Source organism: Schistocerca gregaria, chromosome 3 (genome assembly GCF_023897955.1).
Source record: "Schistocerca gregaria isolate iqSchGreg1 chromosome 3, iqSchGreg1.2, whole genome shotgun sequence".
Classification (NCBI taxonomy): Eukaryota; Metazoa; Arthropoda; class Insecta; order Orthoptera; family Acrididae; genus Schistocerca; species Schistocerca gregaria.
In genome coordinates, this window is record NC_064922.1 from 846,398,807 (window position 1) to 846,411,461 (window position 12,655).

The 12,655-nt window shown below is 43.7% G+C and overlaps 1 protein-coding gene across 2 annotated transcripts in view; it reads left to right on the forward strand.

Annotated features, from left to right (window-relative positions):
- LOC126354750 (proton-coupled amino acid transporter-like protein CG1139) overlaps positions 1-12,655 on the forward strand; it is a 123,420-nt gene that overhangs the window by 97,050 nt on the left and 13,715 nt on the right. For both annotated transcript variants that reach the window (XM_050004628.1, XM_050004630.1), the window contains one exon: positions 2,601-2,779. In XM_050004628.1, coding sequence (XP_049860585.1) covers positions 2,601-2,779 — 179 coding nt within the window. The remainder of the gene's footprint in view (positions 1-2,600; positions 2,780-12,655) is intronic.

The following is a 12,655-nucleotide window of genomic DNA, read 5'->3' on the forward strand; positions in this document are numbered from 1 at the left end:
CACAAACAGCAGTTGACCGGCGTTACCTGGTGAACCGTTGTTGTGATGCCTCGTGTAAGGAGGAGAAATGCGTACCATCACGTTTCCGACTTTGGTAAAGGTCGCATTGTAGCCTGTGGCGATTGCGGTTTCTCGTATCGCTACATTGCTGCTCGCGTTAGTCGAGATCGAATGACTGTTCGCAGAATATGGAATCGGTAGGTTCAGGAGGGTAATACGGAACGCCGTGCTGGATCCCAACGGCCTCGTATCCCTAGCAGTCGAGATGACAGGCATCTTATCCGCATCACTGTAACTGATCGTGCAGCCACGTCTCGATCCTTGAGTCAACAGATATGGACGTTTGCAAGACAACAACCATCTGCACGATCGACGTTTGCAGCAGGATGGACTATCAGCTCGGAGACCATGGCTGCGGTTACCCCGGACGCTGCACCACAGATAGGAGCGCCTGCGATAGCGTACTCAACGACGAACCTGGATGCACGAATGGCAAAACGTCATGTTTTTCGGATGAATCCATGTTCTGTTTACAGCATCATGATGGTCGCATCCGTGTTTGGCGACATGGCGGTTAACGCACATTGGAAACGTGTCTACGTCATCGCCATACTGGCGTATCACCCGGCGTGATGGTACGGGGCTGCTATTGGTTACACGTCTCGGTCACCTCTTTTTCACATTGACGGCACTTTGAACAGTGGACGTCACATTTCAAATGTGTGACCCGTGGCTCTACCCTTCATTCGATCCCTGCGAAACCCTACATTTCAGGAGGATAATGCACGACGCATGTTGCAGGTCCTGTACGGGTCTTTCTGGATACAGAAATTGTTCGACTGCTGCACTGGCCATCACATTCTCCAGATCTCTCACCAAATGAAAACGTCTGGTCAATGGTGGCCGACCAACTGGCACGTCACAATACGCCAGTCACTACTTTTGATGAACTGTGGTATCGTGTTGAAGCTGCATGGTCAGCTGTAGCTGTACACGCCAACCAAGCTCTGTTTGACTCAATGCCCAGGCATATCAAGGCCGTTAATTTGTCCAGAGGTCGTTTTCTGGATACTGATTTCTCAGGATCTATGCACCCAAATTGCGAGAAAATGTTATCACATGTCAGTTCTAGTATAATATATTTGTCCAATTAATACCCGTTTATCATCTTCATTTCGTCTTGGTGTAGCAATTTTAATGGCCGGTAGTGTTTATACCTGTCCAAGCGATAGCAGCGGCACCTGGGGATGAATGACTGATGCTCACACGCAACGTGCATGTAGTAACAGTGAGCGTGCAGTCCGTGTGTAGAATGGGAAAGGCGCGATGTATCTGAGTTTGACAGCGGACAGACTGTAATGGGCTGTACGCTCGGTAAGAGTATTTCGGAAAACTGTACGACTTGTCCGGTGTTCAAGGAGTGCTGTGGTGGGTGTCTTCAGCATGTGGTGAAACCAAGGCGCATCTACGTCCCGACGTGCGGTTGGGCGGCCACTCCTCATTACACAGGTCGGACGTCTGAGTCAAGTCGGAGGGCGGAGACAATCTGGCGGTGGCTCCATTATGCTCTGGTGAACATTCACGTCGGCATCCATGGGCCCAATGGAACTCGTTCAAGGCACCATGACGGGCGCGGTTTGGTTGAAGGTCACGTACATCCCTAGATGATCGTCATGTGTCCGACGGCAGTATCATTTTTCATCAAGACAGTAACCCACGTTAAAAGGTTAGAAGTGTGAGGGAATTGTCCGAGTTACTGTTGATGTGCTGCCCCCCCCCTCCCCCCTCCCAGCTCACCAGATCTGAACCCGATCGAACACATCTGGGATGTGACTGAACGTGGCAGCAGAGCTCATAGCCCCCTCTATGGAATTTACGGGAATTAAACTACGTGTGTGTAGATGTGGTGCCAATTGCCCTCCAGCGACGTACCTAGCATTGCTTCCATGCCACGACGCGTCACCGGTGTTATCCGTGCCGAAGGTGGATATTAGGTATTTGGTCGTAATGTTCTGGCTGATCAGTATAATATTAAATTTCATTGACTTATATTTGGGATCAGTCTCTGTACCTAATAGCTAATTATTAGATATTGTCTTAACACTAGATACCTAAACTGTAGTAAAATTTACGACTGCAGTTCGTACCAGTCTGCGGTTCCAGCAAATCCAAAACGACGAATATTTTTTGACGATTCGGCAGTATTCAGGGTTGATAGTCTGGTTACAATTCTTATGACGTGTTATGTAGAGTGACTGATGTGTGGCTAGTGAGCGGACGTAAGAGATAACACGTAAAGCATAATTGTGGACTGTAGGGAGGAATTTGATTCAAACTGTCTGGGGCACACCGGGAGTAGGAAATAGAGTGCGAAGGTGGTGACATGGAAAAACAATAAAAGTCACTATGTTAGCGACATACACGCAACCCTCGGATTTGACAAATATATAACTGGGAAACACGAGTGGCTTCAAAATGTTGTTTATTTCTCAATAAAACATTTCCTAAATCATAAAAATGTATGTTATACACCATGAGATGCACAAGGTAAGTACTACCTGTCTCTAGAGATAGTGACGGATTTTCTGTTCCTTCTGCAGGTGATGCCCGTGGAGAACAACATGAGGAATCCCACACACTTCTCGGGTTGCCCCGGAGTGGTGAACACGGCCATGGTGCTCGTGTGCACCCTCTACTGCGTGGTGGGCTTCTTCGGCTACTACAAGTACGGGGAGGACACCATGGGTAGCATCACCCTCAACCTGCCCGTCCATGACATGTGAGTCTCACCTGCTGTGCAGTCTGGAGCGGCTTTCAGCCAAAATTCAATTTCTATCACGTTTTGTTTTCTCGTTTAGAAATAACTGACAGGGTCTTCGCGAGCACCCATATTTTCATACCGTACTAACTGGAATCTGCAGTATGAAGCAGGCACACCCCAAGTCTTACCACATAGTGAATAGATTACAATTATGTTGGTCTTGTACAATAATCACTACACTATTGTATCTGTTTATAACTTAATCATGTACAATTATTACCAACTATGTAGGAAAGTTAATCCAACAGCAATAGAGAGTTTTTTTAAACCTTGTCAAGGAACAAGAGTGGCAGGATGTGTATAGCGCCAGTAACATAGATGATAAATACAATGCTTTCCTTAACACATTTCTCATGCTCTTTCAGATTTGCTTTCTATTAGAAAATTGTAAATGGGGTACTAGCAGTAATGGGCAGGCCGGGAGGCTGAGTAGTGGGATAAGAATATCATGTAGAACAAAGCGGGAATTATATCAAAATGTTAGAAGTAGTCACAATCACGCTACAGTAGCCCATTACAAACATCATTGTAAGATGCTTAAAAATGTTATTAGCAAGGCAAAAAGTATGTGGTATGCAAATAGAATAGCTAATTCACAGGATAAAATTAAAGCCACATGGTCAGTTGTGAAGGAAGTGCCTGGTCAGCAGCACGAGGTCGACGATATGAAGTCAGTTTGCAGTAACAATATTTCTGTTACTGATGAATCAGATATATGTATAGTATTTAACAATAATTTTCTGAGAATTTCTGGAGAATTAAATAAAAATTTAGTTTCTACAGGACATCATATAACTCTCTTGGCAAATGCCTTTCCGAGACTGATATCTGAAATACTCCTCTGTGATACAGATAAGAGGGAGATTGAGTCAATAATCAATTCACTGAAGACTAAGGACTCTCATGGATATGATGGAGTGTCTAACAGAATATTAAAGTACTGTGCTGCACATGTTAGCCCTGAGTTTAGCCATATTTGTAATTTTTGCTTTAGGAATGGTCAGTTTCCTGAGCGATTAAAGTACTCAGTAGTAAATCCGCTTTATAAAGAGGGAGAAAGGGATAATGAAAATAATTTTAGACCTATTTCTATGCCATCAGTGTTTGCAAAAGTTATTGAAAAAGCTGTGTATGTAAGGATAATTGATCATTTTATACCACACGATTTTCTATCAAATATACAGTTTGGCTTTAGAAGTCGTTTAATAACTGCAAATGCTATATTCTCTTTTCTCTGTGAGGTATTGGATGGGCTAAACAAAAGGTTTCTAAAGTTTGGAACATTTTTCGATTTAACTAAGGCATTTGATTGTGTTGATTACAAAATATTGCTCCAGAAGTGGGACCATTACGGAATGTGAGGAGTAGCTCATAGATGGTTCACCTCTTACTTTAGCAACAGGCAGCAAAAGGTCATTATTCACCATGTTGATAACGGCTGTGATGTGGGGTATGAGTGGAGAACTGTCAAGTGGGGGGTGCCCCAGGGATCAGTGTTGAGGCCACTCCTGTTACTTCTTTAAATAAATGATACGCCCTGTAGTATTATGGGTAACTCTAAAATATTTATGTTTGCTGATGACACTATGTTGGTAGTAAAGGATATTGTGTGCAACATTGGCTCGGTTTCAAGTAATGCAGTAAATGACCTATGTTCATGACTTGTAGAAAATAAACTAACGCCAAATCATAGTAAGACTCAGTTTTTACAGTTTCTAACGCACAATTCAACAAAACCTAACGTTTTAATTTCGCAGAACGGGCATATGATTAGTGAAAGTGAACGGTTCAGATTTGTAGGTGTTCGGATAGATAGTAAGCTGTCGTGGAAAGCCCATGTTCAGGATCGTATTCAAAGACTTAATAATGCCATTTTTACTATTCGAACGGTATCAGAAGTGAGTGGTCATTCGACACGAAAATTAGTCTACTTCGCTTATTTTCATTCGGTTAAGTCCTATGGTAAGATACTTAGGGGTAACTCTTCCCATTATAAAAGGATATTTTTGGCTCAGAAACGGGCGGTTCGGGCAATAAATGGTGTGTGTTCACGAACGTATTGTCAGCCTGTGTTCACGAGTCTGGGTATTTTGACATTGGCCTCTCAATATTTATATCGCTGATTGTCGTTTCTCGTTACCAATATTAGTTCACTCCCAAGAACAAGCAGGTTTCACTCAGTCAATACTTGGCAGAAATCAAACGTGTATTTGGATCGGACTTCCTTAACTCTTGTGCAAAAAGGTGTGCAGTATACTGCGGCATTCATTTTCAATAGGCTGCCAGTCGAATTCAAAAATCTTAGCAGTAATCTACGCTCTTTCAAACCGAAACTGAAGAGTTTCCTATGGGTAACTCCCTCTATTCTGTCGAGGCGTTCATTGAAAAATTAAGCTGATTCTCGTTGTATTGCTGATAGCGTTTATACTTATAGACTGACTTTTTTCAGATTCATGAATATTTATTTTTATCTGTTATTACTGTTATGTTGTAATTTCATGTACTGACACCTTCCGTGACCTTCGGGATTTGTTTCTCAATTTGGTCCTACGCTACTTGACGTGTAAATAAAAATAAATAAATACTACCTCAAGGCACAATAACGGAATGCCTTCTACATCCTGTGTCAAATCAACATAGAATTCAGGAGTAACCGAATCCACTTGAAACAACGAAGAAAGAGAAGAATAAGCCGTATTCGCTTTTGCAGCTGTCTCGTGTCATTACCATTTTATATATTTCTCTGTTGCTGACATATTCGTCACGAGGGAATCAGCAGTGGCGTTGACATTTGAAATGTGTCCTTTACTTCACAGTCTCGGTTACACATTAATTTCTATCAGTTTTCATCAATATTTGATCATGTTGTCCGATGACCTTAAAATCTAAACATTCAATAAATTAAAAATCTGAGTATCTACATTCTGTTACTTTAAAATAACAGAAAACTATTGCAGGTTACAACGATCATCTATGCATTTGTGTAAGCCCGTAGCTAGCCCGTAGCGGAGGCTGTGTGGCATGGACTGGGCGGTTTTTTAGGTTAGAAGGCCTCGGGAAAGTGCGGGATGGGCTGCAATGTCAAAGGGTGCTTGGCAATTACAGGACGTGCTTGGATCAAGGAACAGTCGGAATTATAGTTGTAAACTGTTGTAGTTGCGCTGGAAAAGTCCCTGAGCTTCAAGCGCTAATAGAAAGCACAGAAGCTGATATCGTTATAGGTACAGAAAGCTGGCTAAAGCCTGAAATAAGTTCTGCAGAAATTTTTACGAAGTCTCAGACGGTGTTCAGGAAAGATAGATTAGGCAGAATTGGTGGTGGAGTGTTGGTGTCTGTCAGTAGTGGTTTATCTTGTAGTGAAGTCGAAGTAGATACTCCGTGCGAATTGGTGTGGGTGGAGGTTATACTTAACAGCCGAATTAAGTTAATAATTGGCTCCTTCTACCGACCCCCAGACTCCGATGATACAGTTGCGGAACAGTTCAGAGAAAGTTTGAGTCTCGTAACAAATAAATACCCCACTCATACGGTTATAGTTGGTGGGGACTTCAACCTACCCTCGGTATGTTGGCAAAAATACTTGTTCAAAACCGGTGGTAGGCAGAAAACGTCTTCCGAGATTGTCCTAAATGCATTCTCCGAAAATTATTTAGAGCAGTTAGTCCACGAACCCACGCGAATTGTAAATGGTTGCGAAAACGCACTTGACCTCTTGGCCACAAACAATCCAGAGCTGATAGAGAGCATCATGACTGATACAGGGATTAGTGATCACAAGGTCATTGTAGCTAGGCTCAGTACCATTTCTACCAAATCCATCAGAAACAAACGCAAAATAATTTTATTTAAAAAAGCGGATAAAGTGCCACTAGAAGCCTTCCTAAGAGACAGTCTCCATTCCTTCCGAACTGACTATGCGAATGTAGACGAGATGTGGCTCAAATTCAAAGATATAGTAGCAACAGCAATTGAGATATTCATACCTCATAAATTGGTAAGAGATGGAACGGATCCCCCGTGGTACACAAAAAAGGTCCGAACGCTGTTGCAGAGGCAACGGAAAAAGCATGCGAAGTTCAGAAGAACGCGAAATCCTGAAGATGGGCTAAAATTTACAGACGCGCGAAATTTGGCACGGACTTCAATGCGAGATGCCTTTAATAGGTTCCGCAACGAAACATTGTCTCGAAATTTGGTAGAAAATCCGAAGAAATTCTGGTCGTATGTAAAGTACACAAGCGGCAAGACGCAGTCAATACCTTCGCTGCGCAGTGCCGATGGTACTGTTATCGACGACTGTGCCGCTAAAGCGGAGTTATTGAACGCAGTTTTCCGAAATTCCTTCACCAGGGAAGACGAATGGAATATTCCAGAATTTGAAACACGAACATCTGCTAGCATGAGTTTCTTAGAAGTAGATACCTTAGGGGTTGCGAAGCAACTCAAATCGCTTGATACAGGCAAGTCTTCAGGTCCAGATTGTATACCGATTAGGTTCCTTTTAGATTACGCTGATACTATAGCTCCCTACTTAGCACCCATATACAACCGCTCGCTCACCGATAGATCTGTACCTACAGATTGGAAAATTGCGCAGGTCGCACCAGTGTTCAAGAAGGGTAGTAGGAGTAATCCATTTAACTACAGACCTATATCATTGACGTCGGTTTGCAGTAGGGTTTTGGAGCATATACTGTATTCAAACATTATGAATCACCTCGAAGGGAACGATCTATTGACACGTAATCAGCATGGCTTCAGAAAACATCGCTCTTGTGCAACGCAGCTAGCTCTTTATTCGCACGAAGTAATGGCCGCTATCGACAGGGGATCTCAAGTTGATTCCGTATTTCTAGATTTCCGGAAAGCTTTTGACACCGTTCCTCACAAGCGACTTCTAATCAAGCTGCGGAGCTATGGGGTATCGTCTCAGTTGTGCGACTGGATTCGTGATTTCCTGTCAGGAAGGTCGCAGTTCGTAGTAATAGACGGCAAATCATCGAGTAAAACTGAAGTGATATCAGGTGTTCCCCAGGGAAGCGTCCTGGGACCTCTACTGTTCCTGATCTATATAAATGACCTGGGTGACAATCTGAGCAGTTCTCTTAGGTTGTTCGCAGATGATGCTGTAATTTACCGTCTAGTAAGGTCATCCGAAGACCAGTATCAGCTGCAAAGCGATTTAGAAAAGATTGCTGTATGGTGTGTCAGGTGGCCGTTGACGCTAAATAACGAAAAGTGTGAGATGATCCACATGAGTTCCAAAAGAAATCCGTTGGAATTCGATTACTCGATAAATAGTACAATTCTCAAGGCTGTCAATTCAACTAAGTACCTGGGTGTTAAAATTACGAACAACTTCAGTTGGAAGGACCACATAGATAATATTGTCGGGAAGGCGAGCCAAAGGTTGCGTTTCATTGGCAGGACACTTAGAAGATGCAACAAGTCCACTAAAGAGACAGATTACACTACACTCGTTCGTCCTCTGTTAGAATATTGCTGCGCGGTGTGGGATCCTTACCAGGTGGGATTGACGGAGGACATCGAGAGGGTGCAAAGAAGGGCAGCTCGTTTTGTATTATCGCGTTATAGGGGAGAGAGTGTGGCAGATATGATACACGAGTTGGGATGGAAGTCATTACAGCATAGACGTTTTTCGTCGCGGCGAGAGCTTTTTACGAAATTTCAGTCACCAGCTTTCTCTTCCGAATGCGAAAATATTTTGTTGAGCCCAACCTAGATAGGTAGGAATGATCATCAAAATAAAATAAGAGAAATCAGAGCTCGAACAGAAAGGTTTAGGTGTTCGTTTTTCCCGCTCGCTGTTCGGGAGTGGAATGGTAGAGAGATAGTATGATTGTGGTTCGATGAACCCTCTGCCAAGCACTTAAATGTGAATTGCAGAGTAATCATGTAGATGTAGATGTAGACAGAACTGTGCAACAAAATAACGTAGTTTAAGAAGCAGATGGAACCGTAAGTACGAAGAGAATTCAATAAGGAATGCAATACTTTTTTTTTCTTGGGCAATTTCGGTTTGAAAAAAGTTGAGTTCGTTTTGGGAAATCGCGGAATGTAGAGATATGTAAACATACAGAATACAGCACTGATATCGGCAACGTCTATACAATACAAGTGTCTGGCGTAGTTGTTACATTGGTTACTACTACTACAAGGCTTGATTAGCAAGGTTTAAGTAAGTTTGAATGTAGTTTTATAATCGGCGCACGAGCGATGGGACACATTATCTCCGAGGTAGAGATGAAGTGGGCATTTTCCCGTACGACCGTTTCACGACTGTACGATGAATATAAGGATTCCGGTAAAACATGAAATCTCCGACATCGCTGCTGACCGGAAAAAGATCCTGCAAGAACGGAACCAACGACGACTGAAGAGGATCGTTCAAAGTGACAGAAGTTCAAGCCTTCCTCAAATTGTTGCATGTTTCAATGCTGGGGCATCAGCAAGTGTCAGCGTGCGAACCATTCAACGAAACGTCATCGATATAGGCTTTCGGAGCCGAAGGCCCATTCGTGTACCCTTGATGACTGAACGACACAAAGCTTCACGCTTCGCCTGGGCCCGTCAACCCCGACAGTGGACTGTTGATGGGTGGAAACATGTTGCCTCGTTCCAAATTGTGTCGAGCTGATGGACGTGTACGGGTGTGGAGAAAATCTCACAAACCCATGGTCGCTGCATGCCAGCAGGCGACTGTTGAAGCTTGTGAAAGCTTTGAAACGGTGTCGGGTGTGTACAGTTGGAGTGATATCGGACCCCTGATACGTCTAGATACAACTCTGACCGGTGACACTTACGTAAGAATCCTGTCTGATCACCTGCGTCCATACGTGTCCATTGCGTATTCCAACGGACTTGGGTAAATCCAGCAGGACAATGCAACACTCCAGACGTCCAGAATTGCTACAGAGTGACTCCAGGGAGACACTTCTGAGTTTAAACACTTCCGCTGGCTACCAATTTTTCCAGAAATGAAGATTATTGAGCATATCTGGGATGCCTTGCGACGTGTTGTTCAGGAGAGATATCCACCAACTAGTAGTCTTACGGATTTATGGACAGCCCTGCACGATTCATGGTATCAGTTCCCTTCAGCACTACTTCAGACGTTGGTCGAGTCCATGCCACGGCGTGTTTGTCACTTGTGCGTGTTCGTGAGGGCCCTACACGATTTTAGGCAGGTGTGCCAGTTTCTTTGTCAATTTAGTGTATTATATATTTTCCAACTGCAGCGGAGTCTTTCCTGGCAGATTTTGTGTGTGTGCCAGACCGGGACTCGAGCCCACGAACTTGACCTTTGACAGACAGTTGTTCTACCAACTGAACTATCCAAGCACTTTGCGAAAGTGACGCTCTGTTCATCCAAGAGTGCTAGTCATGTAAAGCATGCAGGAGAACTTTTGTAAAGTTTGGAAGGATGAAGATGAGATTCTGCAGGAATTACAGCTATGAGGGCAGCGTATGAGAAGTGCTTGTGTAGGTCAGTTTGTAGAGCACTTGTCGGCAAAAGACAAAGATCGAATACCGATCCGGCACACAGTTTTCATCTTCCAGGAAATTTATGTAATACAAAGTTTTGTACAGCTTACGGCTTCTGATTGGAGCAAATAAAAATTCAACGTTTTTAGCTTCCTGTGAATTATACTGGGTGGACACAAACAGCCTGAAAAGCTAGTAAGGCTGTTGCAGAGTAGGATGTGCTGGGAGGTATCTGTTAAGAAAAAAGTCAACACGTTGCGCTGTTCCCGAGTGAATTAGCATTGAAGTTAGCCAGTCGTGTCGTTGCTCACGCAAATTCAAGTTGCGCGCCAGAGACGGTGTCGCCAAGTCGGTTCTTCGTTTGGTTTCCTAAAACCGAGCAAGATAACAATACAAAAATTAGAGATGAAGGACTGAACTCGAGCCAGAGGCTAAGCAGTCTCGTGCGCTATCATCTACGCTACGAGAACAACCTGTCGATAATTGTATCTGGCTGACCACTCGCATTTGCTGGCAATTTCATTCCTAATTAACTCGGAAATGACACAAAGTATCCTACCTTGTAACACCCTTTAAAGGTTTTCAGATTTTTTCTGTTTTAGGTTTTCTGTGGTTTCCCCAAATCGCTCCAGACAAATTCCAGGATAGTTCCTTTAAAAGGGAACGGCCGACTTCGTTCCCCATCCTTCCCTAATCCGATGACACCGATGATCTCGCTGTTTGGCCCCCTCCCCCAAATCTACCAGTCAACCAACCAATAAACTTTTCTGACCACCCCGTATAGACACTCACTTGAGATATTAAGGTTAAAGTAACATTAAGAAAGGGTCAAATGGCTCTGAGCAATATGGGACTTAACATCTGAGGTCATCAGTCACCTAGAACGTCGAACTACGTAAACCCAACTACCCTAAGGACATCAGACACATCCATGCCCGAGAGAGGATTCGAACCTGCGACCGTAGCGGTCGTACAGTTCCAGACTGAAGCGCCTAGAACCGCTCGGCCACCACAGCCGGCGTTAAGAAAGGCCATTTACAGTTTGTACAGAAACCAGATGGCAGTTATAAGAGTCGAGGGCATGAAAGGGAAGCAGTGGTTGGGAAGGGAGTGAGACAGAGCTGTACCAGTGGTTGGGAAGGGAGTGAGACAGAGCTGTACCCTATCCCCAATGTTATTCAATCCGTATATTGAGCAAGCAGTAAAGGAAACAAAAGAAAATTTCGGAGTAGGAATTAAAATCCATCGAGCAGAAATTAAAACTTTGAGGTTCGCCGATGATATTGTAATTCTGTCAGAGGCAGAGAATACCTGGAGGAGCATCTGAATGGAATGAAAAGTGCCTTGAAAGGAGGAGATAATATGAACATCAACAAAAGCAAAACGAGGATAATGCAATGTAGTCGAATTAAATCGGGAATGCTGCGGGAATTAGATTAGGATACGAGACGCTTAGCCGGCCGGAGTGGCCGTGCGGTTCTAGGCGCTAGAGTCTGGAGCCTAGCGACCGCTACCGTCGCAGGTTCGAATCCTGCCTCGGGCATGGATGTGTGTGATGTCCTTAGGTTAGTTAGGTTTAATTAGTTTTGAGTTCTAGGCGACTGATGACCTTAGAAGTTAAGTCGCATAGTGCTCAGAGCCATTTGAACCATTTTTGAGGCGCTTAAAGCAGTAAATAAGTTTTGCTATTTGGGCAGCAAAATGACTAATGATGGTCGAAGTAGAGAGGATATAAAATGAAAGCTGTCAATGGTGGATGACATCGGAAGTTCACTGAGGCTTTTTGCAGATGATGCTGTGGTGTATCGAGAGGTTGCAACAATGGAAAATTGTACTGAAATGCAGGAGGATCTGCAGCGAACTGACGCATGGTGCACGGAATGGCAATTGAATCTCAATGTAGCGAAGTGTAATGTGATGCGAATACATAGAAAGATAGGTCCCTTATCATTTAGCTACAAAATAGCAGGTCAGCAACTGGAAGCAGTTAATTCCATAAATTATCTGGGAGTACGCATTAGGAGTGATTTAAAATGGAATGATCATATAAAGTTGATCGTCGGTAAAGCAGATGCCAGACTGAGATTCATTGGAAGAATCCTAAGGAAATGCAATCCGACAACAAAGGAAGTAGGTTACAGTACGCTTGTTCGCCCAATGCTTGAATACTGCTCAGCAGTGTGGGATCCGCACCAGGTAGGGTTGATAGAAGAGATAGAGAAGATCCAACGGAGAGCAGCGCGCTTCGTTACAGGATCATTTAGTAATTGCGAAAGCGTTACGGAGATGATAGATAAACTCCAGTGGAAGACTCTGCAGGAGAGACGC